The 22,058-nt window shown below is 42.7% G+C and overlaps 2 protein-coding genes across 4 annotated transcripts in view; both read left to right on the top strand.

Moving 5' to 3' along the window:
- KRT222 (keratin 222) overlaps nucleotides 1–13,778 on the top strand; it is a 140,476-nt gene extending 126,698 nt beyond the window's left edge. Inside the window, exons 7-8 of the mRNA XM_030220475.1 lie at nucleotides 233–335; nucleotides 13,512–13,778. Coding sequence (XP_030076335.1) covers nucleotides 233–335; nucleotides 13,512–13,716 — 308 coding nt within the window. The 3' untranslated portion in view covers nucleotides 13,717–13,778. The remainder of the gene's footprint in view (nucleotides 1–232; nucleotides 336–13,511) is intronic.
- Nucleotides 13,779–20,079: 6,301 nt separating this feature from the next.
- The window catches only part of SMARCE1 (SWI/SNF related, matrix associated, actin dependent regulator of chromatin, subfamily e, member 1), an 86,433-nt gene continuing 84,454 nt past the window's right edge, over nucleotides 20,080–22,058 (top strand). For 2 of the 3 annotated variants that reach the window (XM_030221160.1, XM_030221162.1), the window contains exon 1: nucleotides 20,080–20,403. The gene's annotated coding sequence lies outside the window, so the exon portion shown is untranslated. Of the gene's footprint in view, nucleotides 20,404–20,453; nucleotides 20,479–22,058 lie in introns of those variants that run through there. The other variant, XM_030221163.1, reaches the window with a different exon arrangement.

Below are 22,058 nucleotides of genomic sequence, written 5' to 3'. Positions count from 1 at the left end.
GGTTGGGAGAGGGATGAGTAGCTAGGAATGAGGTTCTGATTAAGCTGGAAATGTAAAGAAGCAACAGGAAACATCTAACCCACTCCCCCCTAAACAAAAGGTTTAAGATTAGCAAAACAAAAATAGGAAAAGGAATATGTGATTTTGTACCTTATCAAATGAATTCATATTTATGCGAAATTTATATTATAAGAATTTATTGCAAACTAAAATGAAATATGATCTTTTATAGCTGGTGCTATAACAAAATGCCTGGATGAAAAGACAGAAGTGACAAAGCAGATAGTTCTAAATGGAAACGTGAAAGAAGATGCAGAAGACTGTGATACCATACAGTAAGACTTTGACTTTAAAAAATTCTAAATGAACTGCATTTACCTTTAATAACTGTCTTACATGTATTGCTTGGTGTTTCTGAATATTAGGCTGACGTACAGCTAGAGAAAAGTACTGAATTTATGTCTTTATTAGGGTTTATTTTACTGCCTTTTTGAAGAAATTTACCCAAGGCGGTGTACAGCAAGAATAGTGCTGTCCAAAATGTTTTATTGCTGCTGCTATACAGAAGCAAACCTTTTGAAGCAGGTGTATTTGTATCTTCATTTTGGGGGGAGGAAGAGGTTTGTAACAAACTTTTTAGCATGTGTCAATGAAAGGCACAAAAAAAGCAAAAGCAATGTCTTCCTACAGTAAATTCCTATTAAAGCAAAGATACTTATCTGTAGCAGGTATTCTCCGAGGACTGCAGGCCTTATATCCGCGTTGCCCAGTCTGAAACTTGTGACAAGCTTTTACAGATCTCTTTGGAGCATGAGTCGCACTCCACCTCGCATGCACAAGTGCCTTCCCACCTGCCGTGAGAGCGCGGGCCTATCAGTACAATACTAGAGACAATTCCAAGGGGAGGTGGGAGGATATGTGAGACTATAAGGCTTGCTGTCTTTGGAGAATACCTACTACAGGTAATCTTTGCTTTCTCTGAGGACAAGCAGGCCTATGATTCTCACATGTGGGAATCCCTAGCTACCAGGCTCACTGAAAACAATAAACACTGGTCAACTGGACTGCGCAACGGTGAGGTCAAACAACAGAATAACTTGAAACGATACACAATCTGAGTGAGACTGCAGTCTTCGTCAATGGAGGATGACTTCAAAGGGCTACCGACGTAGCCATGGCTCTGAAATTGTGAGCTCGAAATGATCCTCAAGGGCCAATCCAGCCTGGGCATAAGTAAAAGAAATGCAATCTGCCAAACTGTTGGAGATGGTGCATTTCCCGATGGCAACCCTCATCCTGTTGGAATCAAATGAAACAAAAAGCTGGGTGGACTGTCTGTATGGCTTAGTCCGTTCTAAGTAAAAAGCCAATGCTCTCTTGCAGTCTAAGGTGTGCAGTGTGCTCTCGCCAGGATGAGCAAGATATTGGGGAAAGAATGTTGGCAAGACAATCGACTGGTTCAGATGGAACTCTGACACAACTTTAGGAAGGAACTTAGGGTGCTTGTGGAGGACTACTCTGTTGTGATGAAACATATGTGCATCCACTACTAAGGCCTGAAGTTCACTGACCCTGCAAACTGAAGTAACAGCCACCAAAAATATGACTTTCCACGTCAAGTACTTCAGATGACTGGTATCAAGTGGCTCAAAAGGAGCTTTCATCAGCTTGGTGAGAACGGCATTGAGGTCCCATGACACAGGTGGAGACAGAAACACACAATAATAACTCTGTTAGGTATACTAGAAGCAAGAAGCCGGCAAAAGAATCAGTTGTACCACTAGATGACCGAGGGATAAAAGGGGCAATCAGGGAAGACAAGCCCATAGAGGAGAGATTAGAAGAATTCTTTGCTAAGGGGAGTGGTCGTTGACGTCAGCAGGAGGTGGCCATAGTAACCAGCACACCTCTAAGGTGTCAGAATCCTCCCTGTGCTGTGAAATTTGAACTGAGCAATTTGGATTCATTTCTTTCCTGCACACTCTCTAGGGCATTAAAATTGCTATAGTTTTGCTGACTGAACTCACAGTTGTTTCCTGTCACTCCTGCTTCCATACTGGGAGTGGTTGCTGATGTCAGCAGGAGGTGGCCATAGTAACCAGCCCACCTCTGAGCATCATGCCTCAGGCATTGCACCGAAGAGGCGTGCCTAAGGGGCACGTCCCTTAGTGCGTCCCTTCATGCAGTGCTTTGTCAGCGTTTGAAGGCCTTTCATCATTGCTATTTCTATATATTCTCACCCTTTAAGTCTGTTATCATTATTCTAGCTGAGTAATAAAATTACAACCGCCTCTTTTTTATTTTATTTTCATTATGCTTATCACATATTTGCTTTCGCACAGGTGCTGAGTGCTTGTTTCAAAGTATTCCTTAAAGAATGCTGAGAGTCCTGCTTTATTGTTTAATATCTTTTCTCATTCTACCTAGACACTTAATTCATTCTACTAATGGGTTTGATTCCTATTTTACTATCCCAGGGATATATTCTACAAGATATTATTACCCTTATTTGTTACCAACTTATCATCAAAGGAATCCCTCTGGTTTTGCTCCTAGCTATTTGAATCACAGTGATCCAAACAGTGTGCCTTCTACTAAACAGCATACTAAAAAAGGCTCCAAAACCTTTTGTAATAAATGCCAATTGAATAAAGTCCCACTGTCGAGCAACTTCACTTGTTCTTATTTTTCTCTGTCTGTAGGTTATGTCAATGCTTGATCAGTTGTTAACAAAGCTGTAATTATTAAAGATTGGATAACTGATGCTCAATTTGATTTTGTTATAATCTCTGAAACTTGGCTACAGGGAAAACATGATCCTATTATTCCAGATGTATGCCAACACAGTTATTGCATTCTTCATTTCCCTACAGCTAAAAAAGGGGAGCTGGTTTAGCTATCACCTATAAATCTTTGTTTGAGGTAAAAAAAAAAGATCTCTGAATTTCAGTCTACTAATCTGGAAATTGCTACTTACTCTGTTTCTTGAGATTCTTTATTTAAACCTATCTGCCTTCTAATGTTATACGATCCTCCTAATTGTTGGAACTTAGATGAGGCTGATCTTACCAAATTCATCTCCAATTCATGTATTAATAATGATAATATCATTATGGTTGGAGATGTTTACATCTTGAAAACATTACCAACCAAATACACCAAGAATTTCCTAGAATTCCTTAATGTTTGGTAATTCTCGCTTTTCAACAGAATGTCCTCTCATGTTAAAGGTCATCAATTAGATATATTAGCAACTAAATTTATAGACCCAACTACTTTTTTCATCTCGGAATTTCATTGGACCCTGACACCTTGGTCCAGTGGCGTAGCCAGACCTGAGATTTTGGGTGGGCATGCACTGTCTATATAAGTATGAGTAGTGTCTCTTGGGATCCTACAAAATAATGCCTAAGAATTCACTTGATGATGGATTTCTAAGTAGTCTGCCCAACAGCTGCCCTGCATCAGTATAACCACATACATACTTAATGGAAAAATTGATATTTTTAAATATAATAACATTATCCCACAATCTCTCCACTGCAAAATGCTATACACAAACTTGTGCAAAAACACACTCATATCTTTAAAACCATAACAGCACTAATTCCAAGGACAGGATGAGCTACAACCTTACGCTTGAAAAGGCAGAACTGTAATTACACTAGGCTCTAAAACACCAATACACTACCTCGTGAAATAAAGCAAAACAAAAAGGGCTCCGAATACTACATGCTAGCAGAATACTGCACCTTGATCACACTTGAAAAACACATGACACAACAGACATGACACAAGGAACTAGAAATCAAAAAATATGAAGGCAAAATACTGAACTGGAAAGTTAACTCAAGAAGTCAGACTCAGCATGCAGCAATACCAGAAAAATTTAAACTTAAATGCAAAATATCACAAATGCACATTTCCAAAAGATGACATGTTCAAATTAATAAATTCTGAATAAAATACTTTTTTCTACCTTTGTTGTCTGATCTATTCGCTTTGGTCCCATGTCTTCTGTTTTACGCAGTGTCTTCTTTCCATTTTATATTTTTTCACTCACCATGTCCACCATCCTCCTGTGTCCTTATGCGTCCTGTCTACCATCTGTAGCCCTGCCCCTATCCTTCCTTGAGTTTCAGTATCTGCCCTCAATGTGTTCCAAACCAGCCCTTAAACTCAGCAGTTTTCCCTCCATCCATATCCAGCATTTCTCCTCACTCCCCTCCATCCATGTGCATCTACTTCCACTGTCTTCCCTCCCCTCCATCCATGTCCAGCATTTCTCCTCTCTCCCTTCCCCTCCATCCATGTGCATCTCCTTCCTTTGTTTTTCCTTACCTCCATTCTTGTCAAACATTTCTCCTCTCTTCCCTGCCCTCCACTCCATGTCCAGCATTTCTCCTCTCTTCCATCCCCTCTATCCATGTGCACCTCCTTCCTGACTTCTCTCCCCTTCCTCCATCCATTCGTCCAGCAACTCTCCATTCTCCCCTATCCAGCAAATGTCCTCTGTCCCCTGCCCCCTCCATTGATCCATCCATGTTCAGCAATTCTCCTGTCTCCCCTGACCTCCCCTCCATCCATCCATGTCCAGCAATTTTCTTCTTTCCCCTGCCCTCCGCTCCATGTCCAGCAACTCTCCATTCTCCCCTGCCCTCTCCTCCATCCATCCATCTCCAGCAAATTTCCTCTCTCTCCTTTCCGCTCCATCCATTCATGTCCAGCAATTTTCTTCTTTCCCCTGCCCTCCGCTCCATGTCCAGCAACTCTCCATTCTCCCCTGCCCTCTCCTCCATCCATCCATCTCCAGCAAATTTCCTCTCTCCCCTTTGCCTTCCATCCATCCATGTCCAGCAATTCTCCTCTTCCCCTGCCCTCCGCTCCGTCCAGCAACTCTCCATTCTCCCCTGCCCTCTTCTCCATCCATCTCCAGCAAATTTCCTCTCTCCCCTTTCCCCTCCATCCATCCCTGTTGTCCAGCAATTCTCCTCTCTCCCCTGCCCATCCTGTTTCTGTCCATCCTTCCCCCTTCTATCCAGCGTCTCCCCCCTCCCCCTTCACAGCATCTCCCAGCCAACTTCCGTTCCATTCTACTCCCGAAGTCGCAGCAACGAACGGGCAGGCAGCACTGCGGTAGTAAAAGCAACAAGTCAACTGGTTTGACTCTCCGTCCTTCACTTCCCTCCCTCTGCGTCCCGCTTTCCTCTGACGTCATTTCCTTTCAGGCGGGACGCAGAGGGAGGGAAGTGAAGGACGGAGAGTCGAAGCAGTCTCCTTGTTGCTTTTACTACCGCAGCACTGCCTGCCCGTTCGTCGTTGCGACTTCAGGTAAAAGTCGCCGTTCCAGTCGTCGTCGTTTGGGCGGGCCTGAGCCAAGATTGGGTGGGCCCAGGCCCACCCGTAGCTACGCCCCTGCCTTGGTCAGATCACAGTAGCCTGTTTTTAAAATTGCACTGGAAGAAAATTGTCATTCCAAATCCCAAAAATTGTTACATTTCTTTAAAACTAGAGGTAAAATTGACCTTTTAAAATTCTGGTCCAATGAGTCATTCAGTGCATTACTTACCTCAAACCTTTCCCTGAATTTCATTCAGCAATGGAATGATACTTGTAAAGCAATCCTTGATGTTATTGTACCTGTGACTGTCAAATCTCCTCTGAAAAGTTTATCTTCTTGGTTCAATGATGATCTTTTACAAATGAAATGTAAATGCAGGAGACAGGAGAGAATTTGGGCTAAGGACAAATCTACTGAACAATGGATTGCTTGGAAAAAACTTTTGAAAATCTACAAAGGTATAATCTCCAAAGCAAAAACCTCCTACTATTCCAAATTCATTGGTGATACAGTAGTCACCCCAAGGAAACTTTAGTTTATTGGACACTCAATGTATAACCAATTCAACTGATCCCACACCTACTGCCAACCACTTGGCTACTTATTTTAAACAGAAATTATCTAAAATCAGACTACAACTTAACAATACCGCTTCATCTATGGACTATTTCCTCCATTTATATGATCCTTTACTGCCTCATTCTCAAGCAGATAGAATCTGGTCCATTTTTCATCCAATCACTACTGATCATGTCAATCACATGTTACACAAATACGCAAATTCACATTGCTTGATATGTGCCCTACTTGTCTCCTCAAGTCAGCTCATGATTTATTCTTACATCGTTTGCACTTGAATCTTACTTTGATGCTGTCTCAAGGTTTCTTTCCCTCTGACAATGGCAATATTATTTTGACTCTTATACCTAAAAATACCCAAACTAGCCTGTTTAGTAGTAGCCTCAATTCCTCTTCCTGTTAAAGTAATGGAAGGACTTGTCACGCGCCAACTAATGGAGCATCTCCAGCTTCATGCCATTTTGCATAGTTCACAATCTGGTTTTAGGCCCTCTTCCAGTACAGAAATTGTGCTTACCACCCTCTTAGCTAACTTTAGGAGAAAATTAAGTTTTGGCAACAAAATATTGATACTTCAATTTGATCTTTCCAGTGCCTTTGATATTGTTGATAATAATATTCTTTTAAATATTCTTGACTATTAAGGAATCTGTGGAGTTGTCCTGAAATGGTTTCTGGCTTCTTAAGATCCAGGTTGTATCAAGTCATACAATCAGGTGTACTTTCTTCCACTTGGTCTCCTGCCTGTGAGGTTCCTCAGGGTTACCCTCTTTCCCACATCTTATTTAACATTATGATGATACCTCTTGGACATCTTTTAGAAAAACATGGTCTTTCGATATGCATATATGCTGATGATGTCACTATTTAAATATTCCGTTCTCTAAGGAATTACTTGACATAACTCACGATTAGTCTAGGGATAAAACTTAAGGAATCATGGGCTTCTAATTTCAAACTAAAACTTAATACGGATAAAACTAAGTTTCTAAATATAACTAACCCTCACCATTCTGTGGATCTTAGTAATGTTACTATTAAGAAAAAAACCTATTCCCTTGTCATCAATGAAAATCATGGGAGTCACAATAGATCATTTCCTTATCCTTGAAAACCAAGTCTCTAAGTTGACCTCGAGTGCCTTTCACTCACTTTGGAAGCTAAAGAGATTGAGGCCATTTTTCTCTAAATCTGTATTTCATACTTTGGTTCAATCCCTTGTCCTCACCAAATTCAACTAGTGCAATTCCATCTATGCTGGACTTAAAGTGGTCTTCTCAAAAAATTTAAAAAACAGCTCATAATACTGCTGCTCATCTTATATGTAGATATCCTCGCTTCGCCAAACCCACTCCTCTTTTATATGAGCTACATTGGTTATCTTTCAAATTATGCATTTTCATTCACCGAATTCTGTTTGGTCAAGCCCCATCAAATATAAATAATCTTATTGAATTACCCTCTGGTTATGCTGTTTCATCATCTAGAGAATACCTTACCTTACATTTCCCTGTCTGTAAGAATGTGATATATAAAACAATTCACTCTGCTAATTTCACCAAAATTTAGAATTCTCTTCCTAGATCAATCAAGTTTACAGATGATTACCTAACTTTTAGAAGTCTTCTAAAAACACATTTCTTCAGTCTGGCCTTTCTCTAAGGAAGATAAAGAACTCAATTTGAATTGTACCCACACCCTTTTCTTAATCTCATTTTCCATCTAGTCCTGCCTGCCTAATTATGCTCTCATCTATCAACCCTTAATTATTTGTTTGTCTGAATCCCTGGTTACTTACTGCACGTGTATTAATTAGCTTCTTGAATGTATTGTAATTTGTGTTACATTTTGTACATTATTATGATTTATTCACTTTATTGTTTGTAAGCCAGATTGAACATGAGTCTATTTCGGGCTAATGTGGGATATAAATGTCATAAATAAATACATACATATACATACATAAAATTACAGAGCATATACATAAGCATGGATTAAGGAGAAAAAAAACAAACATAGATTTAGTCAAGGGAAATCTTGCCTCACCAATCTACCATGCTTCTTTGAAGGGGTGAACAAATATGTGGATAAAGGTGAACCAGTCGATATTGTGTATCTAGATTTTCAAAAGGCATTTGACAAAGTACCTCATGAAAAACTCCAGAGGAAATTGGAGAGTCATGAGATAGGAAGTAGTATTCTATTGTGGATTAAAAACTGGTTAAAAGATAGAAAGCAGAGAGTAAGTTTAAATGGCCAGTATTCTCAATGAAGAAGGGTAAATAGCTGGGTTCCTCGGGGGTCTGTGCTGGGACTGCTGCTTTTTAACATATTTATAAATGATCTAGAGATGGGAATAACTAGTGAGGTAATTAAATTTGCTGATGACACAAAGTTAGTCAAAGCTGTTAAATTGCAAGAGGATTGTGAAAAATTGCAAGAGGATTGTGAAAAATTGCAAGAGGACATCATCAGACCGGGAGAATGAGCAAACAAATGGCGGATAATTTTTAATGTGAGCAAGTGCAAAGTGATGAAAAGTTCCACATTAGGATTCACTGCCCTGGAAAAGGATCTAGGTATCATCATTGATGATACATTGAAACCCTCTGCTCAATATGCAGTGGCAGCTAAGACAGCAAGGGGTCCTTTTACCAAGCTTCGGGAAAAAGGGCCCTGTGCTGGTGGTGGGGGCTGTTTTTCCCATGCGCCAGGGCCCTTTTTACCACAGCGGGTAAAAACACCCCAGGCACACACGGCCATGCAGTAAAAGAACTCTTACCGCATGGCCATGCACCAGGGAGCCCTTACCGCCACCCACTGAGGTGGTGATAAGGCCTCCCACAATAACCTGGTGGTAACCGGGCAGCACGATGCCCAATTACCACCGGGTTATCACCGCGCAAACCATTTCCAGGGGTTTTCTTTTTCCCTAGGAAATGGCGTGCACTCAGGGCAGGACTACCACCGGTGACCACGGTGGGCTTACCACCAATCTGTAAAAGGCCCCCGAATAAAATGTTAGGAATTATTAGGAAAGGAATGTAAAGCAAAACTGAGAATGTTATAATGCCTTTGTATCACTCTATGGTGCAACCACACCTCGAATACTGTGTGCAGTTCTGGTCACTGCATCTCAAAAAAGATAATAGTGAAATTAGAAAAGGTACAAAGAAGGGCGACGAAAATGATAAAGGAGATGGGGAGACTTCACTATGCGGAAAGGCTAAAGCGGCTCTTCAACTTGGAAAGAGATGGCTGATAGAGGCCCCCGAATAAAATGTTAGGAATTATTAGGAAAGGAATGGAAAGCAAAACTGAGAATGTTATAATGCCTTTGTATCACTCTATGGTGCAACCACACCTTGAATACTGTGTGCAGTTCTGGTCACTGCATCTAAAAAAAGATAATAGTGAAATTAGAAAAGGTACAAAGAAGGGCGACGAAAATGATAAAGGAGATGGGGAGACTTCACTATGCGGAAAGGCTAAAGCGGCTCTTCAACTTGGAAAAGAGATGGCTGATAGAGGCCCCCGAATAAAATGTTAGGAATTATTAGGAAAGGAATGGAAAGTAAAACTGAGAATGTTATAATGCCTTTGTATCACTCTATGGTGCAACCACACCTCGAATACTGTGTGCAGTTCTGGTCACTGCATCTCAAAAAAGATAATAGTGAAATTAGAAAAGGTACAAAGAAGGGCGACGAAAATGATAAAGGAGATGGGGAGACTTCACTATGCGGAAAGGCTAAAGCGGCTCTTCAACTTGGAAAAGAGATGGCTGATAGAGGTTTATAAAATACTGAGTGGAGTGGAACAGGTAGATGTGAATCACTTGTTTACTCTTTCCAAACATACTAGGACTAGGGGGCACACAAAGAAGCTACTAAGTAGTAAATTTAAAACAAATTGGAGAAAATATTTCTTCACTCAACGGGTAATTAAACTCTGGAATTCATTGCCAGAGAATGTGGTAAAAGCAGTTAGTTTAGCAGGGTTTTAAAAAGGTTTGGATAATTTCCTAAAAGAAAAGTCCATAAGCCATTATTAAGATGGACTTGGGAAAATCCACTGCATGTTCTACGATATGGAGCATAAAATTTGATTTCTGCTGTGTAACCTGGATTTGCCACTTTTGAAAACAGGATACTAGGCTTGATGGACCTTCAGTCTTTCCCAGTATGGCAATTCTTATGTTCTTATGACACGGGGCTTTGTCAATACGAAACCTCTCATGAAGCGAACAACTACAGGCTGTCCAGAGATGGGCTTACGCTCTACACAGTGATGGTACGCACTAATTGCACAGAGGTGACCCTTACAGAGTTGGTTTTAAGACCAGACTCAGAGAGGTGCAGAAGGTACTCAAGCAGGGACTATGTAGGGCAGGAAATAGGATCTAGTGCCGTGCCCTGCCCTCACACCACACGGCAAACCTCCTCCATTTAAAAGAGTAACAACTTTTGGTGGAATCTTTCCTGAAAGCCAGCAAGATCTGGGAGACATCTTCAGAAAAATGCAAGGAAGCATATTCTAAGCTCTCAACATCCAGGCCTTGAGGTCTGAGGTCTAAAGACTAGAGGTTGGGACGCAGAAGAGATCCCTCATTCTGTGTGATGAGGGTTAGAAAACACTCCAATTGCCACAGTTCTTCAGAGGATAACTCCAGAAGACGAGGGAACCAGATTTGTTGGGGCCAATAAGAAGTGATCAGAATCATGGTCCAGAGGTCTTGCTTGTGTTTCAGCAAAGACTTCCCTATGAGAGATATGAGAGGATACACATACAGAAGTCCTGACCCCCAATGAAGGAGGAAGGCATCTGACGCTAGTCTTTCATGGGCCTGCAGCCTGGAACAGAACTGAGGGACTTTGAGATTGGATTGAGCAGCAAAGAGATCCACCAAGGGGATGCCCTACACGTGGAAGACCTTGCAGGCAATGCCCATGTTGAGTGGCCACTCATGCGGTTGCATGACCCTGCTCAGTCTGTCGGCCAGGCTGTTGGATTTGTCTACCGGGTAAGCGGCCTTGAGGAGCATTCCCTGCTAGACTGCCCAATGCCACATCCCAATGGCCTCCTGACCCTTAGGGCATGATCTGGTGCCCCCTTGCATGTTGGTGTATTACATGGCAACCTGATTGTCAGTTTGAATTAGAACAATTTGGTTGATCAGCCGATCTCTGAAAGCCTTTAGAGCATTCCAGATCACCCGGAGCTCCAGAGGGTTGATGTCAAGATCTGTCTCCTGGGCTGACCAAGCACCTTGAGTGTGAAGCCCGTCTACACTCCCCACCCCAGATTGGATGCATCTGTCGTCATTACCTTCATGGGCTTGTGAAATTGAAATGGAAATCCCAGAGTCAAATTAGATCGAATTGTCTACCAAAGCAGAGACTGAATCAGCTCTGGTGACACTCGGATGACATTCTCCAGGTTCCCCATGGCCTGACACCACTAGGAAGCTAGGGTCCACTGGGCAGTTCTCATGTGAAGACATGCCATGGGTGTCACTTGAACAATGGAGGCCATGTAGCCCAACAACTTCAACATCTGCCGAGCTGTGACCTGCTGAGCTGTTCGGACTCGAGCAGCAAGTGTGACAAGAGGATCCGTCTGTGCCACAGGGAAGAAAGCCTGAGCCTGCTGATTGTATAGCAGGGCTCCAATGTACTCCAATCACTGGACAGTGAGAAGATGGGACTTGGGGTAGTTTAAAATGAACCGTAGTAGCTCTAACACCTGACTAGTCATCTGCATGGACTCCTGAGCACCATACTTCGACGTGCTCTTCACCAGCCAATCGTCGATAGGGATATACATGGACTCCCAGTTTGCGTAGCAACGCTGCAACTACAGCAAGACACTTGGTGATAACCCGAGGAGCTGATACGATGTCAAAAGGAAGTGAGTTGTCCCCAGCCAGAATCAAAGATACCTCCTCTGAGCTAGAAGTATCTGGATGTGAGTGTAAGCATCCTTTAAGTCCAGAGAGCATAGCCAATCATTTCCTGAATCATGGGGAGAAGGCTGCCCAGGGAAACCAACAGTGTTGAAGAAAACAACTATTTAGAAAAATGTTACAGGAGAGCTTTGTTTCGCATCCATTTAGCAGAGGAGTTAAGCAGATTGCTGAACATGGGAAGGGCCATGAATACTCAGACTTTGAAGTAAGTTCTGAGCTGTGGGAAAGGAGTTTTATCCTAGTTCCATTGGATGTCATCACCCACTTGTGTGCCTGAATCAGTCCTGTTTGTTGACAGAAAACATGCTTTGCCAGTGGAAACTATAAAATTATCCCCCCAAATGTCTTAATGCATCTGTTTATAGTGTGCATTTTTAGAGTGCAATTCAGAGCACATACAGAATCTCTGCCCTCTCTTGCATATCAGTTTTCAAGACATAGTAACTGTTGGATAGTGTGATATTCTGTCCTAAATACTGACTGTAGAACACCTTCCCAATTTAACACCTTGGATACAATACCACAATCCATGTTTCTGCAGTAGTATTACTTTCCTGCAGGACTAGTATTACTTTTCAAAATGTACAATAAATACTTCTAACAATATTCATTTAAGCCAGCCTATATAACAATTGTCACCTCCAACGTTCTATTGGTCTTGCTGCCTGTGTTCATGACTTCTTCGGAGTTGGTCTGCTAGGCTCCGTAGCACAGGCTGACGTCACCGTAGCCATTATGATGTCAACATCAGAACCCGCAAAAAAAGGTGCCCATTGGTCACGGTGACGATGGCCGAGCAGGGGAAGAAGATGAGCGCCGTCAGCAGCAGCGAGTGGGGCAAGTTGCTGGCGTAGTCTGGGTTACAGAGTAGCGAGGCCTGCGAGAAGTAGATGCGGATCACGGCGCCACCGGGGATGGTGATGGAAAAGAGCAGGGCGGGCGGCAGCAGCCAGGCCGCGGCAATCAGGAGCCGCACCTGCCGCCGGCTCATCAGGCGCCCATAGTGCAGCGGGAAGAACACTCGGAGGGAGGGAGGGACCATGAAACTCGGAGGGAGGGAGGGAGGGGGGGTGACCCTGGAACTAAAAGGGAGGGAGGGAGGGGGGATGACCCTGGAACTCGGAGGGAGGGAGGGAGGGGGATGACCCTGGAACTCGGAGGGAGGGAGGGGGACGACCCTGGAACTCGGAGGGAGGGAGGAAGGGGAGGATGACCCTGGAACTATGAGGGAGGGAGGAAGGGAGGAAGGGAGGGAGGGGGGATGACCCTGGAACTCAGAGGGAGGGAGGGGGGGCCCTTGGCACACACTCTCATTCTCACACACACACTCTCTCACAGAGTCACTCGCACCCAGTCTCACTCTCTCTCTCTCTCACACACACTCGCACATTCGCTCTCTCTCTCTCTCACACAGAGTCACTCTCATAAACATACACACTCCGAGGAAAACCTTCATTTGTGTCAGAAATGGGCCTTTTTTACTAGTATGTAATAATTTGAAAATAAACAGTATCTCTGAATGCTTTTTTCAAAGACAGATCAAGTTCAGCATTAATTATGTGTTTACTAACACTGAAGTTTCATATGCAAATCATGTACTTATATAGCTGATTTATTTTCCAGGTCAGAAAAAGTGGACAAAGTTATCAAAGAATGGGAAAGTTCATTCTTTAAGGACAATCCTCGCTTGAAGAAAAAATCTGTCTCTCTGCGCTTTGATCTCCACCTAGCAGCAAATGATGAAGAGACTAAACAGGATAACCCACCTGATATTGAAGTGAGGCTAATAATGAGGCGTTCCTGTAGCATCCCAACCATCACACCATAACCTGTGGCAAACTGTAGTCCAAACAGTTTTGAAATTAAAATGGCAAAAAAACAGCAGTCACTTCAAAATATGGATAATGTGTCATTCTTTTATATGGAGGGAAAAAAACAGGCAAAAATGTTAAAGTGACCTAACAACTTATTCTTATTAGTCTTTGCTTCTAACTCTCCCATAAATGTTTATTTCAGCTCCCCATGATTTCATGACATTGCAAAGGATGTTTCAACATTATTTCCCCTAAATTCACAAATTAAATTGTGATTGATTTTTTGTTCAAGTTAACAAGTCAGTATCATCCAAATTAACAGTTTCCATTTTGGGGGCCCTGTTTACTAAGGTGCATTAGTGTTTTTGGTGCACCTACACTTAGCGTGTGCGCTAACCATGTAGGCGACTATAGGGATATTGTAGGCATGTACATGGTTAACGCGCTTACAACACTGCTTAATAAACAGGGCCCGTGTTCTCTAAAGGGGTAATTTTATAAGGCTTTTCCATGCATAAAGTTGGTTTTATGCACAAAAAATGATAAATATTAATATTCCCTTATCTCTTGTTTGTCCTGTTTGTCTGTCCTAATTAGACTGTAAGCTTTGTCGAACAGGGAATGTCTCTTCATGTTCAAGTGTACAGCGCTGCGTACGTCTAGTAGCGCTTTAGAAATGATAAGTAGTATTAGTAATATACAGTCACACTAATGCATACCTACATGATCACATGTATGTATTCCTGGGGGAACAGTTTGGATAGAGCAAAGATAAATGTGCAGTACAGTTTATTTTATTAGTTTATTTAGATTAATAGTTATTTAGCTTGATATACCGCTGTGAGGAAATACCGGCACTGACGTTTACAAAAATAATATACAAAGAAGTAGAGTAAAGAGAGATGGAAAATAGAGGGAAATTACATCCAAAAATATAATAGAGTAGAGAAGAAGAGAAGGTTATGCCATTAAGGCCCATGCTCCTATTATGTCAACAGGTTCCACTCCCAAAAACGCAAGAGACCAGATGATCCATATATACAACTTTTACTTGAGATACGCCAAAAAGACTCGACACAGCATCGTGTGGAGGCATGGAATGGCCTCCCGGTGGAGGTTATGGAGTCAAGGACAGTTTCAGAATTTAAAAAGGCATGGGATAAGCATGTGGGATCGCTTAGGAAAAGGAAGAGTTAGGGGTTACAGAGGATGGGCAGACTGGATGGGTCATATGGCCTTTATCTGCCATCATGGTTCTATATAAAGTATTATAAACACTGAAAATCAAACATATATAAAAACATAATGAGAATATAATGGTTATTAATCATTAAGGGGTCTGTTTACGATGCAGTGCTAGTGGCTGTCCATGCGCTAGTGCTGACATGGTCCATTCAAATAGAATGGGCCATGTCAACACTAGCACATGGACATCTGCTAGCACTGCTTGGTAAACCGGATCGTAAGAAACATGAACATATAATAATTATAAGTACTATGGTAAATGTATAAAAATATAATACATTTCAAACAATGAATTCCAAAAGGAAGTAAAAAAAATTATTTAAAAAAAAAAAACCACACACATTAAATACTATCAATTTTGGTTTTCAGCTAGAGGTACTAAAACATGGATGTAGAGAGCAAAAAGTACAATGATATCATAAGAAATGTGTGAAGAAAAGTAGGTGATACGTATGATTGTTTGCCCTATCTCAGACCAGAATGAACGTGCAGGAGGACGTTCATATATCGTGGGCCATAAAGATCCAGAAGTTAATGAACAATGCCAGCAAGAATCATTTTGTTTAGGTTTGGCTCTCCACATTTTCCTTGGAGTCCAATTAAGAACATAAGAAAAGCCATATTGGGTCAGACCAATGGTCAATCTAGCCCAGTATTCTGCTTTCAACAGTGGCCAATCCAGGTCACAAGTACCTAACAGAAACCCAATTAGTAGCAACATTCCATGCAGCCAATCCCAAGGCAAGCAGTGGCTTCCCCATGTCTATCTGAATAAGACTATGGACGTTTCCTCCAGGAACTTGTCCAAACCTTTTTTAAACCCAGATACGCTAATCACAACCTGCAGCAACGAGTTCAGAGCTTAACCATTCTTTGAGTTAAAAAATATTTCCTCCTATTTGTTTTAAAAGTATTTCCATGTAATTCCCTGGTCTTTGTACTTTTTTTGAAAGAGTAAAATATTAATTCACTTTAACCCATTCTACTCCACTCAGAATTTTGTAGACTTAATCATATCCCACCTCAGCCATCTCTTTTCCAAGCTAAAGAAGCCTATTCTCTATAGCCTTTCCTCATATGGGAGGAGTTCCATCTCCTTTATCATTCTAGTCATTCTTTTTTGAACTTTTTCTAATTCCACTAGATCTTTTTTGAGACACAGCGACCAGAATTGAACACAGTACTCAAGGTGAGGTTGCACCATGGAGTGATGCACAGGCATTATAATATTCTTGGTCTTATTTTGCATCCCTTTCCTAATAATTCCTAGCATCCTATTTGCTTTTTTGGTCACCACCACACACTGGGCAGAAGATTTCAGCATATTGTCTACAATGGCACCTAAATTTTTTTCTGGGCCGGTCCAGAGGGACGCTAAGGAAGTCTGCATTTATAACAAATGTATTATCAAGTCCAGCACCCTCCTTCTCCCCATCTGGTCTCTCTCCCGTTGGGTCCAGCATCTCTCTCCCCTCCACCCCGGAAGGTATGGTATCTCTACCTCTTCCTCCCACCATGGTCTTCTTCAGCAATGGAAGTGATTAAGCCAGGCTGCCTCTGTTCAGCCCCAGGGCCTTCCCTCTGCCATGTCCTGTCCATGCCTGACTTAATTCCTGCCACTGCTGCCAGAGAGACACAAATTTAGTGGACCACTGAGGGGTGTGGGGAAGAGAGAAATGCTAAGGGGGTGGGGGAGGGCAGGGGCATAACCAGACCTCCAATGTTGGGCGCCCAGGCGAGACCTGGTGGGGGATGCATTTTTCCTCTCCCCTTCCATCCCATGTGCAATAAGCATACCTTTGTTGGCGGGGATGTCAAAGCTCTGCCAGCCAAAGAAATACAGTACCTGAGCTGCTCCCCGCCTCCTTGTGCTACTTCTATAATGCAGAAGTTGGCGGTGTGCCTCTAGCAGCTAACTCCAGGACTCCCCAAGCATGCTCAGTTCTTGTGTGAGAAATCCTGGTGTCGGTGGCAGGAGACACACTGCTGACTTCTGCATTACAGAAGCATTGCAAGGAAGAGGGGAGCAGCTCAGTCACTACATTTCTTTGTCTGGTCGGGCTTGAACAGCTGCTTAGACTACTATAACTTGCATCTCACAAGTCTCCCACTAAGCCATCTCTCTCCCTTCAATCCATTCAAAATTCTGCTGCACGACTTATATTCCGCCAGTGTTGCCACACTCATATCAGCCCTCTCAAGTCACTTCATTGGCTCCCTATCTGTTTCTGCATACAGTTCAAACTCCTCTTATTGAATTACAAGTGCATTCACTCTGCTGCTTCTCAGTACTTCTCCACTCTTATCTCTCCCTATATTCCGGGAACTTCATTCATTATCTGTACCCTGCTCCTCCACTTCCAACTCCAGATTCCATTCCTTTTAAATTGCTGAACCACATGCCTGGTATAGACTTCCTGAGTCAGTATGTCAAGCTCCATCTCAGGAGTATTCAAATCTAGGCTAAAAGCTCACTTTTTTGAGGCTGTTTTTATCTTCTAACTCCAAAGTATTTATTTATGACATTTATACCCCACATTTTCCTGCACAATTTTGAGTTCAATGTGGCTAACAAGCTAAAAAAAAAAGTCATTACAAAATATGAAACAAAATACATAAACCCACACTTATCAATAAGAAAAGAATCATTTAATAATACAGCATAATGGGGAGAATGGAAGGGGAGAGATTAGGCACCAGGGTCAACTGACAGAATTTTTTTGAAAAGGAAAGATTTAAAAAAAACTTAAAAAACCAAGTAATCATGTTTGGATCTTATTTTTTTCGGCAAGGAATTCTACCATTTAGTACCTTGGTATGAAAAAATAGCTGAACATATAGATTTATTCAGTTGTTCAGTACCCAGGTCTATTTTATCATTCCCACCATAAGTAATTCTCTAATCCCTTGTCTGTCTTGATTAGATTGTAAACTATGTCGAGCAGGGAGTGTCTCTTAGTAGCACTATAGAAACAATAAGAGTGTGCTGCAGGTTTAGAGGGGGCCTGAGTCCAATGGGAGAGGGGAATCAAGCCCCCATTGCCAAAGCCACTGGTGGGAGGAAGGAGGACAAGATTTGATATTCCATCTTACTGTGGTTACAATCAATGCTTGAATCCGAGGAAACAATACAGTATAGGAGGTGAAATGCTTCAGTGTACGAAGGAAGAGCGGGAATTGGGGGTGATTGTGTTTGATGACCTGAAAGCTTCCAAACAGGTAGAAAAAGTGACAACCAAAGCCAGAAGGATGCTTGGGTGCATAAAGAGAGGCATGACTAGCAGGAAAAAGGAGATGATAGTGCCGTTGTATAAGTCTCTAGTAAGAGACCATTTGGAGTACTGCGTGCAGTTCTGGAGACCGCACCTATGGAAAGATATCCTGTAAAGGGGTTGGTGGTTGAGAGGCTAGGATGGGGGAGGGCAGACTTTTTATACGGGGTCTGTGCCGGAGCCGGTGATGGGAGGAGGGACTGGTGGTTGGGAGATGGGAAATACTGCTGCACAGATTTATACGGCTGTGCCCTGGAAAAGACAGGTACAAATCAGGGTAAGGTATACACATATGAGTTTATCGTGGGCAGACTAGATGGACCGTGCAGGTCTTTTTCTGCCGTCATCTACTATGTTACTATGTAGGATGGAGTTGGTCCAGAGGGTGGCTACAAAATTAGCAAGCGGCCTTGAACGCAAAAATTATAGGGCCAGGCTTATGAACCCCAACGTGTATACGCTGGGAGAGAGGAGACATGATAGAGACGTCTCAAGGGCATTTATGTACAGGAAGAGAGCATTTTTCAAATGAAGGAGAGCTCTGGAATGAGGGGGCATATGACAAAGTTAAGAGGGAATAGGCTTAGGAGTAATCTAAAGAAGTACTATTTCACAGAAAGGGTGGTGGAGGAGTGGAATGGCTTCCCGGTGGAGGTTGTGGAGTCGAGGACTGTTCCAGAATTTAAAAAGGCATGGGATAAGCATGTGGGTTTGCTTAATAACAGGAACAATTAGGGATGGGCAGACTGGATGGGTCATGTGGCCTTTATCTGCAGTCATGTTTCTATGTTTCTTCTAGGACTACTGCCGGCCCAACACAGCCACCAGCGATAGTCCCACCCCAAGCACTCGCCATTTCCAGGGGAAAAAGAAACCCCCCAGAAATGGCTTGCACGGTGGTAATCGGGTATTGGTGCACACTGCCCGGTTAACGCTGGGTTAGCGTGGGAGCCTTTATCTCCACCTCAATGGTAAGAGTTCTCTTACCGCACAGCCATGTGTGCCTGGGGTCTTACCTGCTGCCGTAAAAGGGGCCCTGGAGCACAGGAAAGACAGCCCTGGCACTGCCGCCGTACCTTGGTAAAAGGAGGGTCTCTATATTTGTTTTGTATTTGGGGCAATGGAGAGACTAGTTTTACTGCACTGACCATTAGCAAGAGCAGGGAGAGAATAAAGGAGAGGACCCTCTGGCTGTGAACAGGAAGGGGCTAAATTGAGTTTCACACACCTAATGCACGTTTGATTTTGCGGCCGAGGCTGCTTTCTATTTTGCCTAGCGCTAGGGCCAGCCCTGCCAGTAATAACCTAACTCCAAAATGTCGTTATTTTCACTGTGGACCATTTAAAAGCTCATTACAGTGCAGCTCTTTACTGCCGGCCACACTGACATTTTCATGGGCTAGGAGTAGGACCAAGGTGTACCCTTCAGCCCCCAACTACATAGATTACTTTGTTCATTCTTAGGGTGAGTAGGGCGGGGGGAAATGCGCAAAAGTATATTTTTAGAAACCTACTTAAACTGTTTTCATTCCACATTTCATATCTGACGGGAAACGGGCGGCAAACTAAAACCTCAGCAGGGCCCAAATGACTCGAGCTAAGCTTTAGTAAAAGCCCCCCTGAGTTTGCAATTAAACATTTAACTATATAATTGAAAATAATAATTGTACTTAATAATTATAACAATAAACCATAGAACGAGTAACCAGCCTCCAATAACGACCACCATCACACTCACAGAACATGATTCATGAACAATTGAAACAAACTGTTCTACTAGTTTACGACTACGGCACGTGATGATGATGACGTGATCCTCCGCGCGCGCATTCATAACTAAGAAACAGCAGATTCGTCTTCCGTTGGTATAATTATCGAGTTCGTCTGAGGACGAAAATAAACATTTGAAACAGTTTCTCGTCGCTTATTACGTTTCTAACCAGCACTCCAAAAAAAAAAAATCAGCGTGCAGGATCTAAAGATAATACTGGGAAAAAATGTTTGGAAAGGGTTATGAGCAGTGGTGCGCATTGTAGGTTTTTAGGCGAGGAGTGAGGGTGAGTAAATACCAGCAGCGGTGGCCGGGTGGAATGTGCGGACGCGAACGGTCAGCTCAGTGTTCATGCGGCTTCGGGGCGCCGGCCGGGCACAAAGGGGATTCGTTGGTGGCGGCAGCGGTGATCGGTGAGTGTAGCCTGAGGCAGCGGCCTCTATTTCCTCTCCCCTAGCCCACCCTACACCCGGCACCGGAGCTCTCAGGTTAGGCTCTTCCTGCTGCACCCTTCGTGGAGTTGTTCAAGTGCCGGGCTGCGGCCTTTCCGTCACTCCCGCAAGCCTTTGTTGTAAAAGGCGCCTGGCCAGCTGTTTATCCCTAATACACATTAAATTAAGCATTTGGGGCCGGTTGCTTGGAGTCACTTTGAATGGTTAAGAATAAAAATGAGTTAGTTTTGATGTTGTATAGTTATTGCATTTTTTTACAATTCTAACTCCCTTCGGGCATTTTTGGGAAAGATGTGGAATCCAAATCTAAATAAATATATATATGAAATACGACTTATTTTAATAAGTAAAAGGAAGTGTAACCCTTTCGATTTTATAAGGTGATGCTCGCCTGTCAGTATTGCAGAGGACAACTCAACAGAGTATGAACCACCATGAGCTTAGAGGTTAGATAGATCTTGTACTTAGATTTCAGTCAAAAAAAAAAAAAAGGCAGAGGTGATGCGCCCAATTTTATTGGATCGGTAAATACCTGTGTGGGTGTTGTCGTTTTTTTTGTTTTCGTTTTACTAGAAGCTGCAGTGAGCGCAAATCCGGAAGGTGATGAGGATGTCCTTGTATAAGCGCTTGTGAATAAAGTCATATCATGTATATAAAACTGAATTTGTTTCACATGGTTTGTTAAAAGTTGCCCAGGTGTCAACCTCTTTATTTCTTTCTTTCTTCCTACTCCCCCCCCCCCCCCCTTCCCCCAAAGGTTAAATAAAAATTAGACTGATTTATTATTATGGCCGTCATCAGAAGCTTGAATAGCACTTCCCACCTGGGTACAGGAGAGATCTTTATGTGATAGGCCCATTAATAGACTCTTGTATTGCTGAGGTCCTAATATCTTTAGAAAGACAGTTTTCAGAGCTACTACTACTTAACATTTCTAGAGCGCTACTAGGGTTACGCAGCGCTGTACAATTTAACAAAGAGAGATAGTCCCTGCTCAAAGAGCTTACAATCTAATAGACAAGTGAACGGTCGGTCCGATAGGGGCAGTCAAATTGGGGCAGTCTGGATTCACTGAACGGTAAGGGTTAGGTGCCGAACGCAGCATTGAAGAGGTGGGCTTTAAGCAAAGACTTGAAGACGGGCAGGGAGGGGGCTTGGCATAAGGGCTCAGGAAGGTTGTTCCAAGCATAGAGCTAGTTATGCTAGTAAATTGCCCAGTCTGAAAATTGTTTACTGCCCAATTAAAATTGTATGGAGGCTTCCACAGCATGCATGGTTTCAGCTGGATCTGTGTTTAGGCAGGGGGAGAAGGATGGCATTCATATATAAATTTTCAAATGTGCTATTTTACAAGCAAGGGAAGTTCACTTCTATTTCTTGCAACTACATGACATACCAGAAAATTGTTTCCTAAGGGTCCATTTACTAAGCTGCAGTAAAAGATGGGTTTCTCTCATCCGCGCTAAGGCCATTTTTTACTGCAGCCAGAAAATGGCTGATTTTCTATTTTTTCTATCAATGGCCACATGCTAGTGTTGTCATTAGTATGTAGCCATTAAAAAGAATTACCATGGGAGCACGTACTAACGCCTGTTTTGTAGGTGGCAAGGTCTAAT

This window comes from Microcaecilia unicolor, chromosome 12 (assembly GCF_901765095.1).
Source record: "Microcaecilia unicolor chromosome 12, aMicUni1.1, whole genome shotgun sequence".
In the NCBI taxonomy this organism is placed as follows: domain Eukaryota; kingdom Metazoa; phylum Chordata; class Amphibia; order Gymnophiona; family Siphonopidae; genus Microcaecilia; species Microcaecilia unicolor.
The sequence above is the reverse complement of the archived record's forward strand: the minus strand, read 5'-3'. Positions and strand labels throughout refer to the sequence as shown.